Source organism: Chelon labrosus (assembly GCF_963514085.1).
Source record: "Chelon labrosus genome assembly, chromosome: 20".
NCBI lineage: Eukaryota > Metazoa > Chordata > Actinopteri > Mugiliformes > Mugilidae > Chelon > Chelon labrosus.
The window spans coordinates 7,855,570-7,874,639 of NC_140353.1; the positions used below are offsets into that span (position 1 = coordinate 7,855,570).

Consider the following 19,070-nt stretch of genomic DNA (forward strand, 5'->3'; position numbering starts at 1 on the left):
TGACTCCTTGGTCTCTAGGGGGCGCTTCAAAAGCAACATTTCAATATCTCAAAAACTGCAATAGCTGACTTCATAAAATTTGGCATACACAATCTGTAACATATTGTGTAGACGCCCATCAAGTTGCGTGACATTACGTCTACAGGGGGCGCTACATGTGACACGCAATTCATTTCATATGACTTTAAGGCCTATAACTTTTGAAGTATTCACCCAATCCTTATGATTTATTAATTTAGCAACCATCATTATAACACGCTTGCGTACAATCATGCCAAGTTTCGTGAAATTCGGGCTGTATGGGGCGCTACAACGACTACATGTTTATATCTCACAAACCACCACAGTCAACTACTTGACAATTGACAATAATAATCTGTGGATCACTCCTTACAAGCCCACCAGCTTTCGTGCAATACGGTCTATGGGGGGCGGTACTGGTGACTTATGCCTCTGCGTCCTGCTTGGGGACGACTTGGCCATGGCATGGACTCCTTTATGACTGTTTGCGATCATCTAGTCTTATCTTATCTTTCTAGGCTTATAAATATACTATTACTTAATCATAAATCAACATAATTAGATTAATACTTCACAAACTTGGCAGGCTGTTAAGAACAGACCAGTAGCCTCAGATATCCGGGGAACTGCTACTGGATCTTCATATACAATGTGTACAAGAGGAAGCTAACATACAGAGGGGCTTTTAGCTGAGTACCTGCTTTTTACTGAATGCAAAACAGAGAGGATTCATAGATCAGGCAGATGCTTGTGCACTCGCCCGAGGGCTTCGTCCACCCGGAGCCAGGACTCCTCCAACCCATCAGAGTGACACAGCCCAGGTGGCTCATAGGTAGCCTGCGCGATGACCTCCGCATTCCTCCAACATGAGATAACAGACGAGACCCTCGACCCTTTGACATGTGCGGAATGTAACGGGGAGATACCAAAACTGTCTTTAGGTAAATAAGTGCAAAGGAACCAGTCAATGTTTTCACAAAGTTGTACTGCTTCATCTGCACTTTCAAATTGATTTAGGTCCTCCTGGAGTTTTTGTATTTGCTTTCTCGCCTGTCTTTCATTTTACAAAGCTGTCTGTTTTAGGAGTAGGAGCTATATTAAATTTTCAGTTAATCAATTAATTATTTCCAGCTATTTTTTCTTGAATTTCCCTCGGGATTAATAAAGTATCTATCTATCTATCTATCTATCTATCTATCTATCTATCTATAATCAGTTATTAAAAATAGAATTAATTCTTCTTTTTTTGTTGTTCATTCTGTTATTTCTCAAACAATTTTCTCCCCATATAATTGTTTTACGGGGTGATCTAATAACAAATATGAGAAAAAACATAGCAAAAGGTGAAAAAAGATTAGAAAACGCTCCAACAACAAACAATAAATAAATATTGCCGTGGCGTCACATCCGTTCCACATATCCGCTCTCTGATTGGACGCCGTGCGCTTACGTAGCAACGGTCCCGGAAGATGTCGATCGGGCCAGTCCTAAAAAACTTCCGCCTTAACTTGTAAAGAAAACACAGCAGCTAAAAGGCAATCGACGGCGTAACCGGCTCGTTTAAGAAGTCACACCGAAGGTAGATGCGAGTACACGTTGGACACGCACACACTAACGCACACGTTTGCCCCTTGAGCGGCTTGTCGACGCGTTTTAGCCCGTCAACGAATGTAAATTTACTGGAGCTAGCGCGTAAACTACGCTATCCCCTGCTAGCAGTTCGCTACCACCGATGAGCTCGACCACAGGCCTCAAGTGGATGTTTTTACGGCCAAATCTCGATAAAAATGTCTCTTCGCCCAGCCGTCGCCGTTGTGACAATGATTTTAACAGCCCTTTACTTAAAATCAGACAGCAAACCCGGTCTAATGCTACACGAGCTACTTAGTTAGCCATGTCCAGTTAGCCGAGTAGCTGTTACCTGGGGCTGTATGCATCCAGTTAGACAGTGAACTAGTCAGTTTAGCCCGACAGTTAGCTAGCCATGGCCATTTAGTTGAATAATGGTAACCACAATCTTATTTATGTCCTAAACGTTTGAAAAATAAATCGATTAGCGTGGCTGGGTTATGTAAATCATGTAGTGTTAGCTAGGGACAGAGCTATACTGCCAAACATTTTTTGGTTATTGTCTTCTTGCCCTTATTTATCCCAGTGTATCAAGCGTTATAGAAAAGAAGAGGAAGGGCTTTTGTTATTCTTCCATGATGCAGGCATGGTGATGGTTTTTAATTGCTGCCATCAACAAATCAGAATGTAACTGCCACTCCCCTCCTCCAAGTTAATCATCAAGCTGTGGTATGTCTTCCTGTTGGCTGGATAACATAACCTGGTTAAGGGTGGGCATGTTGTTATCAAGACATCGGCACACGCCAGCCAACACTGGACAAGATTACGGGACGGTGCTGACAGGTCGCAGCTGTAAAATCTTTACATACCGAGACACGTTTTTCTATCTCCCAGTGCCGAGTCCAATGTCAGAGTGCCCATCACCAGCTCGCTGCGTGGATGAGTGCCACCGAAAGTTGAGACATTTGTAATTTTGTAATTACACTTTTTGTGTGATTCTCTCCCGTTACTGGAAATAGCATCCACTTCATCAGGCCTAGGTCAGTGTCAGAATTATGGTGGATCAGATCAGTGCATCCCTACTAACAACCAGTTAAATATACTGTACCAGCTGGATACTTGAACCGTCTAAACAAAAGAATTAATTTCTTTTTCCAGGCTCTTGTCACTCTGGAGCTTGTGTGGTTTTCGGACTGTGTGCGCGAGCGTGACTGGGTGAGTGCATGTGTGAGCGCGCGTGAGCTGCAGGTTCCTCCTCACCGTTTCGACAAGAGCTGCTCCTCCCTGGAGGATGACAATGGAGGAGATGAAGAATGAAGCGGAGACAAACTCCATGGTGTCCATGACGCTGTACGCCGTGATGTACCCGGTTTTCAATGAGGTGAGAGCGATTTGATGCCGACAAAGTAAGCTTCTGCGCTCCTCGAAGGTGGAGTCGGTCGCTCCTGAGAAAAGCCTGGGCGAGCGATGATGGCGACGTCTGGCACGCTAGCGGCAGACAGTGATGCTCAACATATCTTGGTTCTATCAAGATAGAGGAACTTCCACATCTGTCTTCAAGCTTTTCCACCCTCAGATGTCTCTCCACTGCTAGAAGGCCCTTCACGTTGGCCTTACCTTAGCCCAGTGGTTCCCAAAGTGGGGGGCACGCCCCCTAGGGGGGACGCAGGGCGCTGATGGAATTAGAGGGTGACAATTTTTCAGGACTCCCGCGGGTCACGGTATTCCCGCAAGAGTCCCGCGGTACAGGAGTCAATTTCACTGTTGGTAGTATTTGACGGGAGTATTTTTGTGGGCTCGGGATGGGATGGGAGCGACAATTGATTCCCGTGTCACCCTCTAGATGGAATGAATGAATCAGTAAAGGACACTGCTAGCGACGAGATGGACAAGTTTTTGATGGGCTCCCACGCAAACGCGAACCTGTTACACTGAACATAATTACACAGTAAAGTTTACTTTTATTTGTTCAAAAAAGAGGTTTGTATTAATTACATTAATTACAATGTGTGAAATAAGCTACATGCGTGAAGGTTTTCTTAGGTACCAAAGGGGGGCCCAGCAGAGAAAGTTTGGGCACCGCTGCCTTAGCCCTTCATTCTGTAATTTATATCCATCTGATTTTTTCCTGACATGCTGCCACCGCTGCTTCTTTAATGTGGTAGCACAAGCCAGAATTCTTGTGCCTCTTGCACTTTTTCTAAATTTCCTCCTCCTCCCTTTCCCTCCATCTCTCCTCATCCCTCCAGTTACAGAGAAAACTGATTCCAACTGCGATTTAATCTAACCTAATGTGTCTAAAAAACTACTCTATCGTGGAAGACTTGAAGAAGATATGATTACTAAATGTGTTATTTATTTCCTGGAATTGTAATTGTGTTGTTGTTACAGAAAGATTAAACATTTGGAACCAGTCTCCTTCCAACGATCTCTTCCAACCTGGCACCAACTAATTCCCGACTTTCTCTCTTTCCCCACATTAGCTGGAGAGGATCAATCTGTCAGCAGCACAGACGCTCAGAGCAGCCTTCATAAAGGTATGTTGAAGACGCTTTGGGAGGGAGCGTGTGTTTACCTTGGCCGGGGTTGTAGTTTTGACTGAAGCGGCTTCCAGTGTCAGGCTGGCATCAGAACAGTGACGCGCTGCGCTTTGAACGCAGCGGTGGAGGCGTTTCTTCAGGCGGCGGCTGTTTTCGTCCTACGTGACACCACAGAAATAACCTGTTCTCGTGGTTTCAGCGGGGTTAACAGGCGTCGACGGTCGCGTTAAGAAGCCCTAAAACCAGTCTGATTGAATTAAGAGTTGCGGCACAGTCAGTTTTATTTCAGCCCAGCTTCCTGATCAGTTCCCGCATGCCCCTGAACTCCATTCTGAAGCATTTCACACAGTAGAAGAAACAGACTAGAAATCAGAGAGTGAATATTTTTCTAAAGAGTCAAGAGCCAGACTAATTTAAAGAACAATCACTTTGCTTCTCTCTCGTATTTCCCCCTCTCTTACCTGTGCTATTGAGGTTACGTGCTCTTCATTAAACTGGAGCACCTCAATTTTTTTCTGATTCAAAAGAATTAACTCGGCAGGTATTAATAGAACATGAGGCGCCGATATCCAGGCGGGCAAAAGCCTCCGGTCTATCCTAAACGTCTGCGCCCTGCTCTGATTGCAGCGGAGCGGTAAAGGCACAGTGGCCGTAGACCGCCGCTGCACGGCTACAGATGGAGCATCCGTGTTCACAGCGTGTGCAGATGAAATATCAATGAGTGATGGAGAGGCAGCTTTGTCGCCGAACAAGCCAGAGGGAGATGTGATCACCTTACAGCTGTTTAACAATGACATTTGGGGTTCTTTTATTTGAATTGTCTGTCTGATTAGTTTCTCCTCGGGCCCCACGCTGCTTCCCGGCTGGTGTAATTCACGGTTGAATTATTCATCTTTTTGCGCGTTCGTCTGAGCCGCTCACAGCGGACTCCTGACATTCAGCTACAGCGCCGGCTTTGTTCTCCACTGCTCCAACTAACCCCCCTCTTGATTTTATTGGAGACGCCAAACCGAGCTCTAGTTTCTTTTTTTATCTATTTCCGCCCCTCGCACACCAGTTGCTCGCTTTCCTTCATCACCCTGCACATGTAAATCTTTTTCTTCTCCAGGCGGAGAGGGAGAACCCGGGCCTTACTCAGGACATCATAATGAAGATCTTGGAGAAGAAGAACGTCCAGATGAACTTCACTGAATCCCTACTGCGCATGGCCGCTGACGATGTGGAAGGTGAGCCTATGAGAGCCGCTGTGGTGGACGCTTTAATTCGTGGCTTTGTTGTGTGGAGGCTGGTGTTTATGCAAGAGGGCACTTGACAGTTTCATTACACGGTGTCCCCTCTCCCATGAGGACATCTCGACACATCAGGGAGTCTCCAACAGTTTTCAAGGAATCATGGTTTCAGAACGTGTCCGTACATTGTCGGACTCCCTGGGTAACTTTGAATCCCTGAGACTGCCGTAGCTCTTTATTCTTTGTCGCTACCTGTATGCGAAGTGTCTAATTGATCTAATAACCTTTGTTTTTTTCTTCCTGCAGAGTTTATGATTGATCGGACCGAGCAGGAGTTCCAGGATCTAAACGAGAAGGCCAGAGCTCTGAAACACATCCTCAGCAAAATCCCAGACGAGATCAACGACAGAGTACGCTTCCTACAAACTATCAAGTGAGTGCGAGCAGCTGGCGCCTGCGCGGGGCATGTGCAGATTTTACAGTCAAATCTGCTGCTGCTGCTGCTGCTGCTTTTCCTCATTCCTTACTCTGTTCACACACAATAGCCCGTGTGATTCCCCAACAATAAAACGCAATTGATGATGGGTTTTAACCAAACATTAACTCAAAGTAAATTTGACTTCATATAAACTGTGAACACTTGGCTACACATTAAACTCATTTATTAAATATTAAATTAAGGGCTGTGGTGAAGGCCTCTGATAAACTTAACTGTAATCTTTCCGAATGCCAAAACCCAGCCAATGAAACAAACGAGTGCAACAAACGGTCACCTTCCTGGTAAAGGAAACTACTGAATATTATCCCTCAAAAAGCATTTAGAAGTGAATTTAAAAAACAAGTGCATATATTCTGCACTTTACTAACTGGTCGTGAGCTAAAAGGCGACCTGCAGTGTGGTTGGCCTTGCATTGTTAGCGTCAGAGCGGTCAAAAATCCCACAAGAAGAGGAACCAATGTCACGGGACTAAATGCGTCTGCTGTGTGGAAGTGCTTTACCCTGGAAAATATTTGTGACTTATCCCCGGTGAGCGCAGTGGTGTGAGTGTTTGGACAGACCGCCATCCCTCGATCTGCGTTCTCATCCGTGTTGCCCTTTGTTCGCAGAGACATAGCCAGCGCCATAAAAGAGCTCCTGGACACAGTCAACCACGTCATTAAGAAATATCAGTACCAGAATCGCAGAGTGAGTAACCAACGCATTTGCAATTGCAGCTGTCCCGCACCTCCTCCTCCTCCTGCCGCTTTTCTAATTGATCTTTTTTTTCTCTTTGCTCTCCAAGGCCCTCGAGCACCAGAAAAAGGAGTTCGTGAAATACTCCAAAAGTTTCAGCGACACCCTCAAAACGTACTTCAGAGATGGAAAGTGAGTGTCACCTCAGCGCCACGTGCTGTACCTCGCCTCAGTAGTGTGATTCTATATCGGGTGCCTTATTGATGAGCCTGGACACCTTGAGCTGCTTTAACTTTTGTGGGAAGTTCTGTCAATACCACACCTTCAACACATAAAGGCACAATGTCCACTGTGGAAAAATTTCAACAATTTGACACAGTCTTGGCACACCTGCTGCTATCCTTTGAAACTAACGGTGGTAAATACTAATAATTTTTCACAGCATTGTTGTGGAATTCAAAACGGGACTAGGTTAGACTTCAAGTCGTGGCCCCGTTGTGTTTTCCAATCCACATCGCCAAGCCACAGTCATTTTGAAGGCAAATAGTATTGGGGAGGGGGGGGGTGGAAATGAGGCGGACTTATTTTTCCTTTCAGTCTTTTTCGGTGTATTCAAATTCGTTTTCCAGTAGCACTAAGACAGATTCACAGTGTTCTCTTTCACATCTGATTAAACAAACGAGATACAGAGCTCTGGTTAGTGGCGAGTTTCAGCCGGGGCTGGCTCCCCTGTTTCCTGTCTTTATGCTACACTGCCTGGCCAAAAAAAAAAATGACCACCTGGATTTCACTAAGCAAATAGGTACGAGCCTCCTATTGGATAATTACTGCATGGGCGATTATCTTTCAGCTGGCAACAAGTTATACAACCCCAACTGATGCAATGAGTAGCTTCTCATTTCTTAAACAACGATGTAGAAAGACGCATCCCGTGGTCGTGGAAAAGATGTTAGTCTGTTTGAGAAGGGTCAAATCATTGGCATGCATCAAGCAGAGAAAACATCTAAGGAGATTGAAGAAACTACTAAAACTGGGTTAAGAACTGTCCAACGTATTATTAAAAACTGGAAGGATAGTGGGGAACCATCGTCTTCCAGGAAGAAATGTGGTCGGAAAAAAATCTTGATCGTGATTGGCTTAACGTTTGGTGAAAACAAATGGAAGAGAAGCAACAGCAGAACTCAGGGCTATGTTTAATAGTGAAAGTAAGAGCATTTCCACACGTACAATGTGAAGGGAACTCAAGGGATTGGGACTGAACAACTGTGTAGCCTTAAGAAAACCACTAATCAGTAGGGGTGCACGATAATTATCTGTCCGATAATTATTGGCCCGATATCTGGAAATGATGACGTCGTTCCGATAAGTCAGGTTGTTTTAATCAATTGCTCCAACTCCCACATGATACCTGAACGGCCTGAAGTGAATGCTGCGTTCAAGTGGCATCGGTATAATCGGAAAAACAACATTCTGGCTGAAAAAACTCGTCAACTCGGTCATGCTTTTGGTAGTAGCTGCCATTACCCAGGATGTTACACATAAACCACAGAAACATAAAAGGTTGAAAAAACGACTCTCAAACCGGGAACAGGGAACTTCCGTCACCACTTGATGACATTTCTCTGGCTGTTTCTAATAAATGTTTAAAGAAAGTGCCACGAGGTGCAAAAATCAGCACCAGCTTTAATACCTGGAACATGAAAAGTCATTTGAAACATAGCCATCGATTCGATGGGGTTTTGAAGGCGTATGAGGACGCCAGCGTGGCTAAAGAAGGTAGCAACCTAGCCGGAAAGACGACACCTGGACTTGTACCCATAGGTACATATGTTATCGGTTATCTGTATCGGTCCCTGATGCTCACGGGCATATTCCAAGATGACAATGCCAGGATTCATGGGGCTCAGATTGTGAAAGAGTGGTTCAGGGAGCATGAGACATCATTTTCAGACATGGATTGGCCACCACAGAGTCCAGACCTTAACCCCATTGAGAATCTTTGGGATGTGCTGGAGAAGGCTTTGCTCAGTGGTCAGACTCTCCCATCATCAATACAAGATCTTGGTGAAAAATGAATGCAACACTGGATGGAAATAAATCTGGTGACACTGCAGAAGCGTATTGGAATATATTAGAGCGGGTGATGTTTTCTTTGGCCAGGCAGTGTAGATTACACAATTATTTTGCGAAATCAGTGACTCATGAACGCCCAGATACTCCTCAAGACTGGAGTTGTGAAATATTTTGGAGACAGATGTTGCGTTACCTCAGGTCACGTTCCCTGTTCATTTCCAATTTTTGCATGTATGTACAGTTGGAAAACTCCTCTGTACTGTCGTCTGTTAGCCGATCCTAATCGTGTGTTTATTTTGGTTTTGGATGCAAACCATGAGCTGGAGATCTTCACAGATACACTGTACTGGTACGGTGTCCAGTTTTGCCAGTTTGGTTCATTTTTGTTTCTACTTCCTGCTTCACTTTCAACAATGGCAACCGAAACTTACGCCGAAATTTAGTCATACAAATGTCTTGTCTGTGTCTCCAAACCTCGTCAGTTGACCGTACCGATTCTTTATTAATCCGAAACGGTCAATTTGAAAATTGCGGAGATGGAGAAGCAGCCGGAGATGCTAAAGCGGAAACACGGCACTACCAAGCGGACCAATCACAGCTCTTGCGTTTCGCGTCGTCGCCGCGGCGCGTAGTTACACTTCTGGGGGGGGGGGGGTGCACGTCAACTTAAAGCCTAAACCGCCTATTGCTCTGAGCATATTACCCAAACTATTGACAAGTACTATGAATAAACACCAAAAAAACTGCTGCTTTTATATTCTCAAATTTGACATTTGTGTCATTGTACCTGGAATTTATTTGATCCCTTTCTGGGTTAAGATTAAATTAATCGTTGATCCTGTCATCTAAGATGTTTTTCCTGCTAATCCAAAGGAAGATGACTGTGCTGTTCATCAATGCTGTCCCATTGTGTTCACGCCACTCCCTGTGCCAGATAAGAATGTTCTTTGTACGTTTAGTAACTGTTGCAGAAAACAAAAAAAGGAATGCAGCAAAGCCTGGCGTTCGACTTGGAGCCCCTGGGCAGGTCGGAAGCAGCTGTGCCCCGCATCCCGTCTCCTTCCTCACTGTTGCTCTACCAGTTACTGACGCTGTGTTTCTTTTTAATTCCCAGTGCGGATAGCGTCTTCAACAGTGCAAACCGGCTCATCCACCAAACCAACCTCATACTCCAGACCTTCAAAACCGTGGCCTAGCCCCCACTCGTCCTCCCTCCAGAGACCACAGAGTCCCCCCCCCCCCCCGCTCCACCTCCACCTCCACCTCCTCCCCGTCCTCTGGGGAACTGACTGCTACAACGGCGGCGGAAGCTTGACGAGCGCCTCACCCATATATGTAAATTAGAGTTGATTTTAGGGTTGGGGTCCATTTCATTGGAGTCGGGATTCTAGATTCCAGTTCAAGAGACTGAAAAGTGCCATTTGTTGTTGTTTTTTCTTATTTTTTTTTTGTTTTCAGTGAGGATTTTCCAGTCTTGAAGTGGAACAGAATGGGCCCAAAGTCTTGGTTAATTGATTTTATTTGGACAGTTTTAATTTATAACCCTGGTCTTGTTGGGAGGCGGTGAGGCGAGGTGTTTATTAAAGACTAATTGCCATTTTTTCTAATATATTCATGTCGATCATTTTACTTTTAGCTTTTCCGTCATGGCTACGCCAATAGGGACGTAGGGAGTCTCGGCCGCCTCTACCGGTTTTCTCCTCTCGCCTCCTGTTCGTGTCATTTTGCCGCTGTCTGTACGCGCAGGGTTGACACAAAAAAAAAAAAACGTGAAGGTGTCGCGAGGAGAGGAAGCGGCGGACATTATAGAGGCAGATTTCGTTTTCTCTTTATTATCAGAAGACAAGAAAGCCAAATAACTTCCAGCACAAGTGTGCGCCTTACCAAGACCTGTAACATTCCCTCCTCTCAGAGTATAATGAAGCGGAGCCAGTCCCTGCTGTCGGGGGATGTAGAGAGAGAAATGAAAGTTCTGTATTTAACTGATACCTGGTTGCAAATGTTCAATAAATAGTTTCCAAATGATGATGCTATTTTATTTTTTATTTTTTTTATATTTGTCCGAGTCCGGCGTGTGAAAGGGGGGTTTTCTTTTAGCTGAAAGGAGCGCTTTGTCCGTGTGAAAATCGAAACAGGAAATGGATTCTTTGAGTCATTGCTGTTATTCAAAGAGCAATAACTTAGCAGTGTGCTTCTATAAAACTGCAGGTGGCTGCTAAGCTACCCTTGCCATGGGCGTGGTAGTGGGGGGAAAAGGGGACCTGACTACCCAGGGCCCGAGTTGGGAGAGGGCCCATGAAAATTTATTTATTTATTTATTTATTTTTGAATGAATTAGGCCCTCCAATTTATTCGTGTAAAAATGTATTTCAAATATATTGATAACATCAACTGAGAGAATGAACTTTGTGCCACAGCCCTCTCAACATATTGGCCATTCTGGGGGCCCCCTCTTGCAGACGCAAAATGGTTTAGTCCGCCCATAGACAGCGGCTGGCCACAAGTACGTCAGTGAGCGCAGATTGAATGACCCGGAGGCTAGCTGTCATCATGCCGCCCAAAAAACACAAATCGGGGTACCAGAAAAAGAAATAAGGCAGAATGAGGGGAAGCAGCTGTTAACTGCTTTCTTTCCGAAAGGTGAACCGAGTTTACTTGTTGTGTAACTGCATCCAATTAACGTTAACGTAGTCCAGAGTCAATGGGCATTTACTGGGTTGTAAATTACATCCTTACATCTCGTGTAAGGCTTTAGCAAGGCTTTATTTCTTTTTCTGCAAGCTGAAGAACAATTTTATTGAAAAATTAGATAGTTGATTTGATTTCTCTGTGTACAGTTGTTGGCTCCTGTTCAAGAATAAGTGTTTTTAAATCAAAATGTGTCATGGATCAAAACGTTAGTACACAAACCAGATGTAGCCAAACGTTTATAGGTGTTTGAGCACAAGTAGGCCAAATTCATCAATTTTAGGTGGTGAATGAAAGAACCAGTTATCAATATAATATGATCTGATTTTAGCTTAAAACCCTATTCATGCTTGTTTATTTATAAATCAATGCACCATTTTTTTTCCCTCGTGTGCTTCGTGCACTGCCATGGATAGGGGCCCACTGACATTAAGAGTGTACAGGGCCCAGAATTTTTTTTGCTACGCCCCTGACCCTTGCATTAACCGTTTCGTTTTTGAAAAAAAAAAAAAACTTCATGTATTATCACCTAACTTTGTGTGCCTTTAAAAACTGTAATAATAAACCTGATGACGGTTCACATGCCCTTGAATGTCTGAGTAGGCCTGGTAATATAGACACCGGATGAGACGCTCGGGCTTAAATGGCTGTCAAGGGTATGTCTCCAGGCCTGTGACTAATTTGATTTTAATTAGTGTCTGTGTATAATGAGTCAGTGGGGTTCATACGCTCTGCCTGGAACTGGAGTCATTTGGAAAGCGAAAGTTTTGTTAGGGTCTCTCTCTCTCTGTGTCAGCCTGCGAGGGTGTACCCCGCCTCTCCCCCGATGACAGCCGGGATAGGCTCCAGCTCCTCTGCAACCCTTCACAGGAATAAGCGGTTACAGAAGATGAATAATCGGAGGAATTAAGTTTTGTTAGGACGTGCCAGAACAGTTCGTTTCCTTAGGGGAGATCACGTGAAAGAAAAGAGCAGTATTTTGGTGGTTAGGTTTTCGTTAGAAGGGGAATCATGGAGTCACAGATGAAGGTAGAAGACTCTGGTGGTGGTGGAAGGGGTAGGGCGGACAATCGAGTGAAGGGGCTGCATTGAATTTAAAGTACAGAGGCTGGGGGCTGATTGGCTCAGGGAATGCCGGCAAACAGATCATTAGACGATGGCAACGACCGGACTTTTTTTTAACTTTGGCCTAACTTTATACAACAGGAAAGGGACATAAAAGGAGATGAAAGCACTGTAAAAGTGTCACTGTGAACCATTCGCTTAAATTTCAGCCACCATTCCCGGCAGCACAGCCGAACTGAACTGTCGAAATGAAAGATATGTCACTCCCATTGTGGAGCATGGGAGTGAGCTACAGTAGCACAGGCAGGTCAGTCAAAGTTAACGGCAGTTCATGTTTTCATATTTACACCGATCAGCCACAACATTATACATTAGGAGAAGTAGACAACATTGACCATCTTGTGACGATTCAGTGTTCTGCTTGGAAACATTTGGACCTGGCATTCTAGACCAGACCAGGCCACCCCCAGCCCATAGCAATGACACTCCTTGATGGCAGCAGCCATCCCCAGCAGGATGCAGCTGGACACAGACACACAAAAACGGTTTCAGCTCAAAAAATTCCAACTCCAAAAACTCCAAATTCACTAGATCCCAAACTGATCAAGTTATCTGTGGGATGATCCACAGAGGCCCCTCAACCCATAGGACCCAAAGGCCCCCCCACTAACAACATCCTGTTGCCAGACGCTTCAGGACACCCTCAGAAGGTCCATGTCCATTCTCTGATGAGTCACAACTGTTTTGAAGACACAAGGGAGATCTACACAATATTAGAAAGTGGTCATAATATTATGCCTGATAGGTGTATATCAGAGGACGTTGTATATGACGGCCAAGAAAAACACTAGCGATCCAGATGATTTGGACCTAACAAACTCTACAACCATTCGATCAGCCATTCACCGTGTCCGTTACTTTGGATGCAAGTTACTTTGGTAAAATACCTGTAAAATAAAAAATAAAAATAATAAAAAACAGGGGCTGTGTTTACCAAGAAAAGTGCAAACGGACGTTCCACACTTGTAATCTTCCCAACATTTAAATTCTCATGCCCTGGCGCGGATTAACGCACAGGCTGGCCGAGGCTACAGCCCAGGGGCCCCACGTGTGCAGGGGCCCTGGATTGGCCACACTATTTTAAGTTTTCCTAAACAGACACAACAAAAACGACCCCAATTGGCCCATAAAACAAATAAACAATTGATTGGATAGATGTGATCCACATGTCAAATCTATCCAATCCGTAACGTTATAGAGGCGGCGGGATCCTTAGCCGTAGCCGCAGCTAGCTCGTCTCCTTGGGAAGATTTCAGGGAATTTTATGTCACAGATAAGACGCATATTACACAGGCTGGTTTAAAAGGATGGTCCTATTTTACAGCTCTAATGTTACGTCTTGTGAACGGCATATGTAACTGCTGTTTCATTATTGCTGTTATGATATGCTGCTGTGTTTTATACAGGGTTTGATGTAGCCTGTTGCACAGTGGTTGTGTTTCAGTAAGGATGTTGTCTTCGCGATCGACCAGTAGATCGCGGGTGGATCGCGTGCCATTGAAATGTTTTTTTAGATGTTAGTAAAGCTAAAACATTTATCTGTTGCACCTCCAAAACAAACAGCAAGACAAACGTTCATCTTTATTTATTTTTACTTTATATATGCAACTCAGTTCAGTGGCACACATCCACAGCCACGCACAACTTCAACAACAACTCAAGACTACTGTCTTTGCACCAATTTTTCTTGATAAAAATAAAAACAAGGATGGATAGAGCTTTTAACACTGTAGCAACAATTAATATGACTATATATATACACACATGGGTAGATCACTTTGACTTACTCATTGCAAAAGTAGCTCGCAAGCCAAAAAAGTGTGGGCACCCATGTCTTAGAGTGAGTTCTGTACTGATACAGGCCAGACGGTAATATATCTGTACATATTAGCATGATTTAAAGAGCTGCTTCTATGCACTGGGCCCTCTGCTTGTTCATATTTGTGTTTTGTTTGTTGAATTTCTCATTTGGTCATTTTGTGGCAACAACTTAAATAAATATTGGTTGTCTCTATGTTTGTGTATGCCAGTTCACCCTAGTATTTGGATCTAGCCCATGACCACCTTAATCCTCCTCTGCTCATGCCCTAACCACAAGCTCGCAAGTCCCATCTGAAGGCAGTATTGTCGGTGGCAAGTTAATAAACGTTAGCATTCTGATGAGATAAAGTGACTTGTCCCCCTTTGTAAATATTTACTCCCTAAACATTTGCATTTCCAGCAGACTTCAGCACAAAGCACTGCTCTGTGTGGTAGGACACAAACGAAGAGATCGAGTGTGACAGTCGAACAAGATTCTTCACTTGGGACGAAGTACCTGAGGTCACTTTTAGCTGCCGCACCAGCCTTGCAGAGCTCATTGTGAGGTTGTCTGGAGGCATGGAGTGAACAGCATGAGGGAAAAGAGGCACGTGGGAGGAGGTTCTGTTGTGCTCACCAAATATAGTTCTTGTACAGTTGTTAAATTAGGACAACTAAGTTGCATTGAGTTCAAGGTAGGGGAAACACAGAAAACAAAGGCAAAGAGGAAATCACAGTTCACAGGTCCCTTCTGTTGAGGGGTGCACAATCACCGTCAGAGACGTTGACAAGTGCGTCCACCTCATTGTCTGTCCCTAGCATCCATCAGCTCTGAGTGACGTTCAGGAACCCTGATCTCCTCAGAGCCTTGTCCACGTTGGGGATCAGTTTTTCACTGAAGTCCCACAGTCGTTTGTCCACATGAAGCTGATCAACCGTTAATGAGCCCTGGAGAGCAACGCGGACGTGGATGATCCGACAAACTTGCGGTGAAACCCTGTACCGCTGTCCGTAATCCTTGATCATTTCATGCACGGAAGTCTGCTCCACCATCCTGTGGAGCACAGAGACACAGGTGAGTTAAGCGTTTTGATTTTGCAACATGCCACAGTTTGTTGAGACTCTGTGTTTCTAGGGTGTAAAGGTAAAAAGAAGAAGATGGGGGGGGGGGGGGGGGGGGGGGCTCTGTGGATCATCCCACAGAGGCCCCTCTCCTTGATCTTGATCAGTTTGGGATCTAGTGAATTTGGAGTAGGTCAACACCTTGTGCTATTTGTGTGTGTGTCTGTGTCAGACTGCATCCTGCTGGGAATGGCTGCTGCCATCAAGGAGTGTCATTGCTATGGGGTGGTGGTGCCTAGTCTGGTCTAGGAGGATGGTACAGCTAACATCCACATGAATGGCAGCAGATGCAGATGCCACTGTCCAATTGATTCACTTTTGGATTTTGCAACCAGCTACGGCAAAGCACTGTCCATTTACAATGGTCATTGTGTTTCTACTGTTGCCGGCTATGCAGTCTACAGGATGTGGTGATGGATAGCATGTCGCCGGTCTGACCTATTGCTAGCTAGCATGCTATTAGTAGAGCCGGACTGTAGAGTAAAATCTTTCACTAGTAATTTGTGAACTTGGAGACTCTGTAAGGTAAAAATGGACGTCTTGGTAGGATAATTCAGAGCCGTGAGTGGCGTTATTGCACTAGCTTGATGCTAGTGATGGGACTGAAGGGACTGAAGATGGATGACATGACAATAGTCCACAGCACCGAAAACTGTGAAGGGCACAATCCTTCTGTGCATGTTATTCTGTTATGTGAAGTCATACAATTACGATTCAGCGTACCTTGGCTTAACTATCATCCTGTACGGGTGGTATATATTTCTGTTGGGTTCCTCCCTGTAGATGTGCTCCAGACTATTAATTCCGGGCACCTTGTTCCACTGAGGTAGATGAAACTTCCCACTTGGCTCAAAGTGTTTCTTGGGGAAGATGTGGTTCTCAATCTGGAACACCCCCACCTTCAGAACGTGGACAGAACATGCAGGACAGAAAGAGATTATAAATATATCCTGAATTTTCAATATTGACGTCAAATGTATTTGCGTTTCCGAAATACTGAGAGTACCGTACAGTTGGGTGCTGCTGCTCGAGCATTTTCATCAGAGACACCAGGTTGTCGTGTTGGTACGGCATTATAATCTCATCTATGTCGTTCAACAGGACGTAGCGCGAGCGCTCCATGGATCTGTAAATGCACTCGTTCAGCGTGGTTAACTGGCCATAGTAGTGGATGTCCCCTCCGAACTGTGAGAATAGCCAGCCACGAGATGGGGTCAGATGCTTGTCGATGGGCCAAGGAACGATTTCCACAAAGCCCTCCTGGCTGTAACCCTGCAACAGGCGGTCGAGCTCTGGGCCGCAGCTCGTGTTATAGACGACCACTCTGTTCACCCCCAGCAACCTGGAGAAAAGGGACATAAAGGTTTTTCATGCAGCTCTCGTGGCATTTGTTTTCATGCGTCCAGGATGTGCATTTTGAATCTAAGAGGTCTAACTCCATGTCAATGAAATGGAATATAAAATGATTGCTTTTGGTGCTTGTGGCACATGTTAAGTTGATGTGGTGATCTTCTCAGCGAACTGTAACAGGCGTCCACAGTAATGCTAGCAGCTAGCTGACTGCACTCTGACACCGGTTCCATTAGCAATGCGCTGCTGTTAGCATGCTACACGCTGATGCATGGTCACGCAGCTGGAGTCTACAAGTCCAGTTGCGTTTTTAAACCATTTTTTTGGGATATACCATGACCTGGATGACTGAGAACCTTTACAGACATATTTGAACTGGCAATGAAACGGATGTGTTCGCCAACATTTAGTACAAATCAGCCAGAAGGGGACTAAAACGTGTGTACTCTGTTTCAGGAAGAGTAGCCGAGTAGCCATCCACTATGTCTACACGTCTACTGTGAGAAAACTGTGAATGGATGATGTCAAGGGTGGTTCCTGAAACGACACAAATGTTTAAAGTGTGCTTGTGTGCAGCAAGCGTACAACCTCATTTGACTGGCTGAGATAAACATGACCATTTCAAAGCTCAGAACATTTAAGATAGTGTAAAGAGATAAGCTGATTTTAATCAGACAGTTTGGTTTGTGTCATTGTTGCTGTGCTGACCTGTACATCTCCAGAGACTCTGCAAACTGAAGCACATTGTTGTAGTCCCCAAACAGGTTGGAGATGCAGACTGTGATGTTAAACTGCAACTTTTTTTCATTCTTGTTTCTTATGGGAAGCCAGGTGTGGTTATTTGTCACATCGTTCTCTGGTTGAGTGAGAAGAGTGACATATGAAGCGTTGCAGTTTTTAGGAATCCGACACAGGACGTGCGTCGTGGCGAAGGGAAAACCAAAGTTGTCCGAGTGCTGTAAAATTCTCGACGGAGTGGTTTCCGTACTAAGGTTGCCTGCGCAGCAGAAGAGGCAGTGAAGAGGTTGGATGGAGTCCCTCTTAAATATCCCAATGATGCGTACGTGAAAATCCTGCACTCTCTGGTCCATGAAGGCTGACACCAGTAGGTGCTTCGTATTTTTGAGTGGGGTGATGGTCTGCTCGGAGACTATAAAGGGGCAAGTGACTGGAGGCCCATGCGGCTGTGGGACAGGCCTGGGTAACCTCTCAGTGAAGAGGATCGTGAACATAACAAAGAGGAGGAAGAAGAGGATCTTCCCTCTGATGTCCTTTGACTTATTCATTCAGCTGCAGAGTCGTACCTGAGACAAAATTTGGAATCATATAGAAATTACGCATTAGCTAAAGCACAAACACGAGTTATTTATCAATCACATGAACAATAAAATGCATTAAAAAACAAACAGCGCTGCAGAAAACATAAAAGCCTAATGTTTTGTTTTAGTTGTCAGGCATCAATTCAGCTGTTTTGGTGTGTGGGAGTTTTCAGCGAAGTAGCTATAAGGAAGTCAGCCTTGAGGTCAGAAAGTCAGAAAATTTATATATATTATATATTTATTTATATTTATAGATCTGATGGATCGATTTGGAGTTACACAACCTGCAGCAATCTGCACCTTCCACTTTTTGAAATCACATGATTTCAGATGGATTTAACTAAACACACTATGGACTGAATCAAGATCTAAAGTTGTCCTTACAGGTCACATTTAACTATTATCATTTTACTTAAATACAAATTTGCTGGAAAATATAGTGGCATTAATCTAGTTTGTTCACCAATAGATGTCTAGTGAGATGTCTGTATGTATATATATCAACTTATTGCTCCTGAGTGCCCCTTGGGGTTTGGGTTTAGATTCACACTGCACAAATGAAGAAGTTTTGGAAATGACTAATTCTCTGTGAGTTGAGGAGCACAGGGGTTTAAATGAAGACATGCAAAGAAAACAATGTCCCAAGGCAACATGTACCAGCCTGACTGCTAACAGTTCAAACAACCAGCTCGCAAGGACGGACAGAGCTGGAGATAACACAAATAAATATGAACCACGGCCCCTGAGGCCAGCGCACGTAGATTTGGAAAGCACATGTTTTGTTTTGCACGGTGAGTTGCAGTTGTGTCCGCCACCAGTGTAGGTAAACCCTGTCACTGCCATGCTTTGTATGCTTGTGTGATGGGAAATTTCTGCTGCACAGGAAATAGCAAACGTTATATTAAAATTTGCTTTGAACTGAGAACGTATAAGTACTGTATTTTAACAGTATTAAATGGATTTGAATGGGTTACAAATAGAAAAGTAGGTACTTTAATATTAAGAGTGCATTTGAAAGGAACTGCAGACTATAATATTATACATAGATGATAGTTTAGGG

General features: G+C 44.4%; 2 protein-coding genes across 2 annotated transcripts; one reads left to right on the forward strand and one right to left on the reverse strand.

Moving 5' to 3' along the window:
* Positions 1 to 1,439: 1,439 nt before the first annotated feature.
* Positions 1,440 to 10,631, forward strand: LOC311505963 (programmed cell death protein 10). Its single transcript, XM_084569805.1, has 8 exons — positions 1,440 to 1,600; positions 2,749 to 2,971; positions 4,074 to 4,127; positions 5,239 to 5,356; positions 5,666 to 5,792; positions 6,467 to 6,545; positions 6,643 to 6,725; positions 9,721 to 10,631. Exons 2-8 carry the CDS (start codon positions 2,882 to 2,884, stop codon positions 9,800 to 9,802), a joined length of 633 nt encoding a protein of 210 aa, XP_084425931.1. The 5' UTR covers positions 1,440 to 1,600; positions 2,749 to 2,881; the 3' UTR covers positions 9,803 to 10,631.
* Positions 10,632 to 15,044: 4,413 nt separating this feature from the next.
* LOC311505098 (beta-1,4-galactosyltransferase galt-1-like) lies at positions 15,045 to 17,991 on the reverse strand (the record flags this gene model as incomplete). The annotated part of the gene is made up of 4 exons (XM_084568500.1): positions 17,400 to 17,991; positions 16,353 to 16,683; positions 16,065 to 16,240; positions 15,045 to 15,273 (listed from the first exon to the last, which is right to left on the reverse strand). The coding sequence occupies exons 1-4, from the start codon at positions 17,975 to 17,977 to the stop codon at positions 15,045 to 15,047; spliced, it is 1,314 nt and encodes a 437-aa protein (XP_084424626.1). The 5' UTR covers positions 17,978 to 17,991.
* Between the last annotated feature and the right edge of the window lie 1,079 nt (positions 17,992 to 19,070).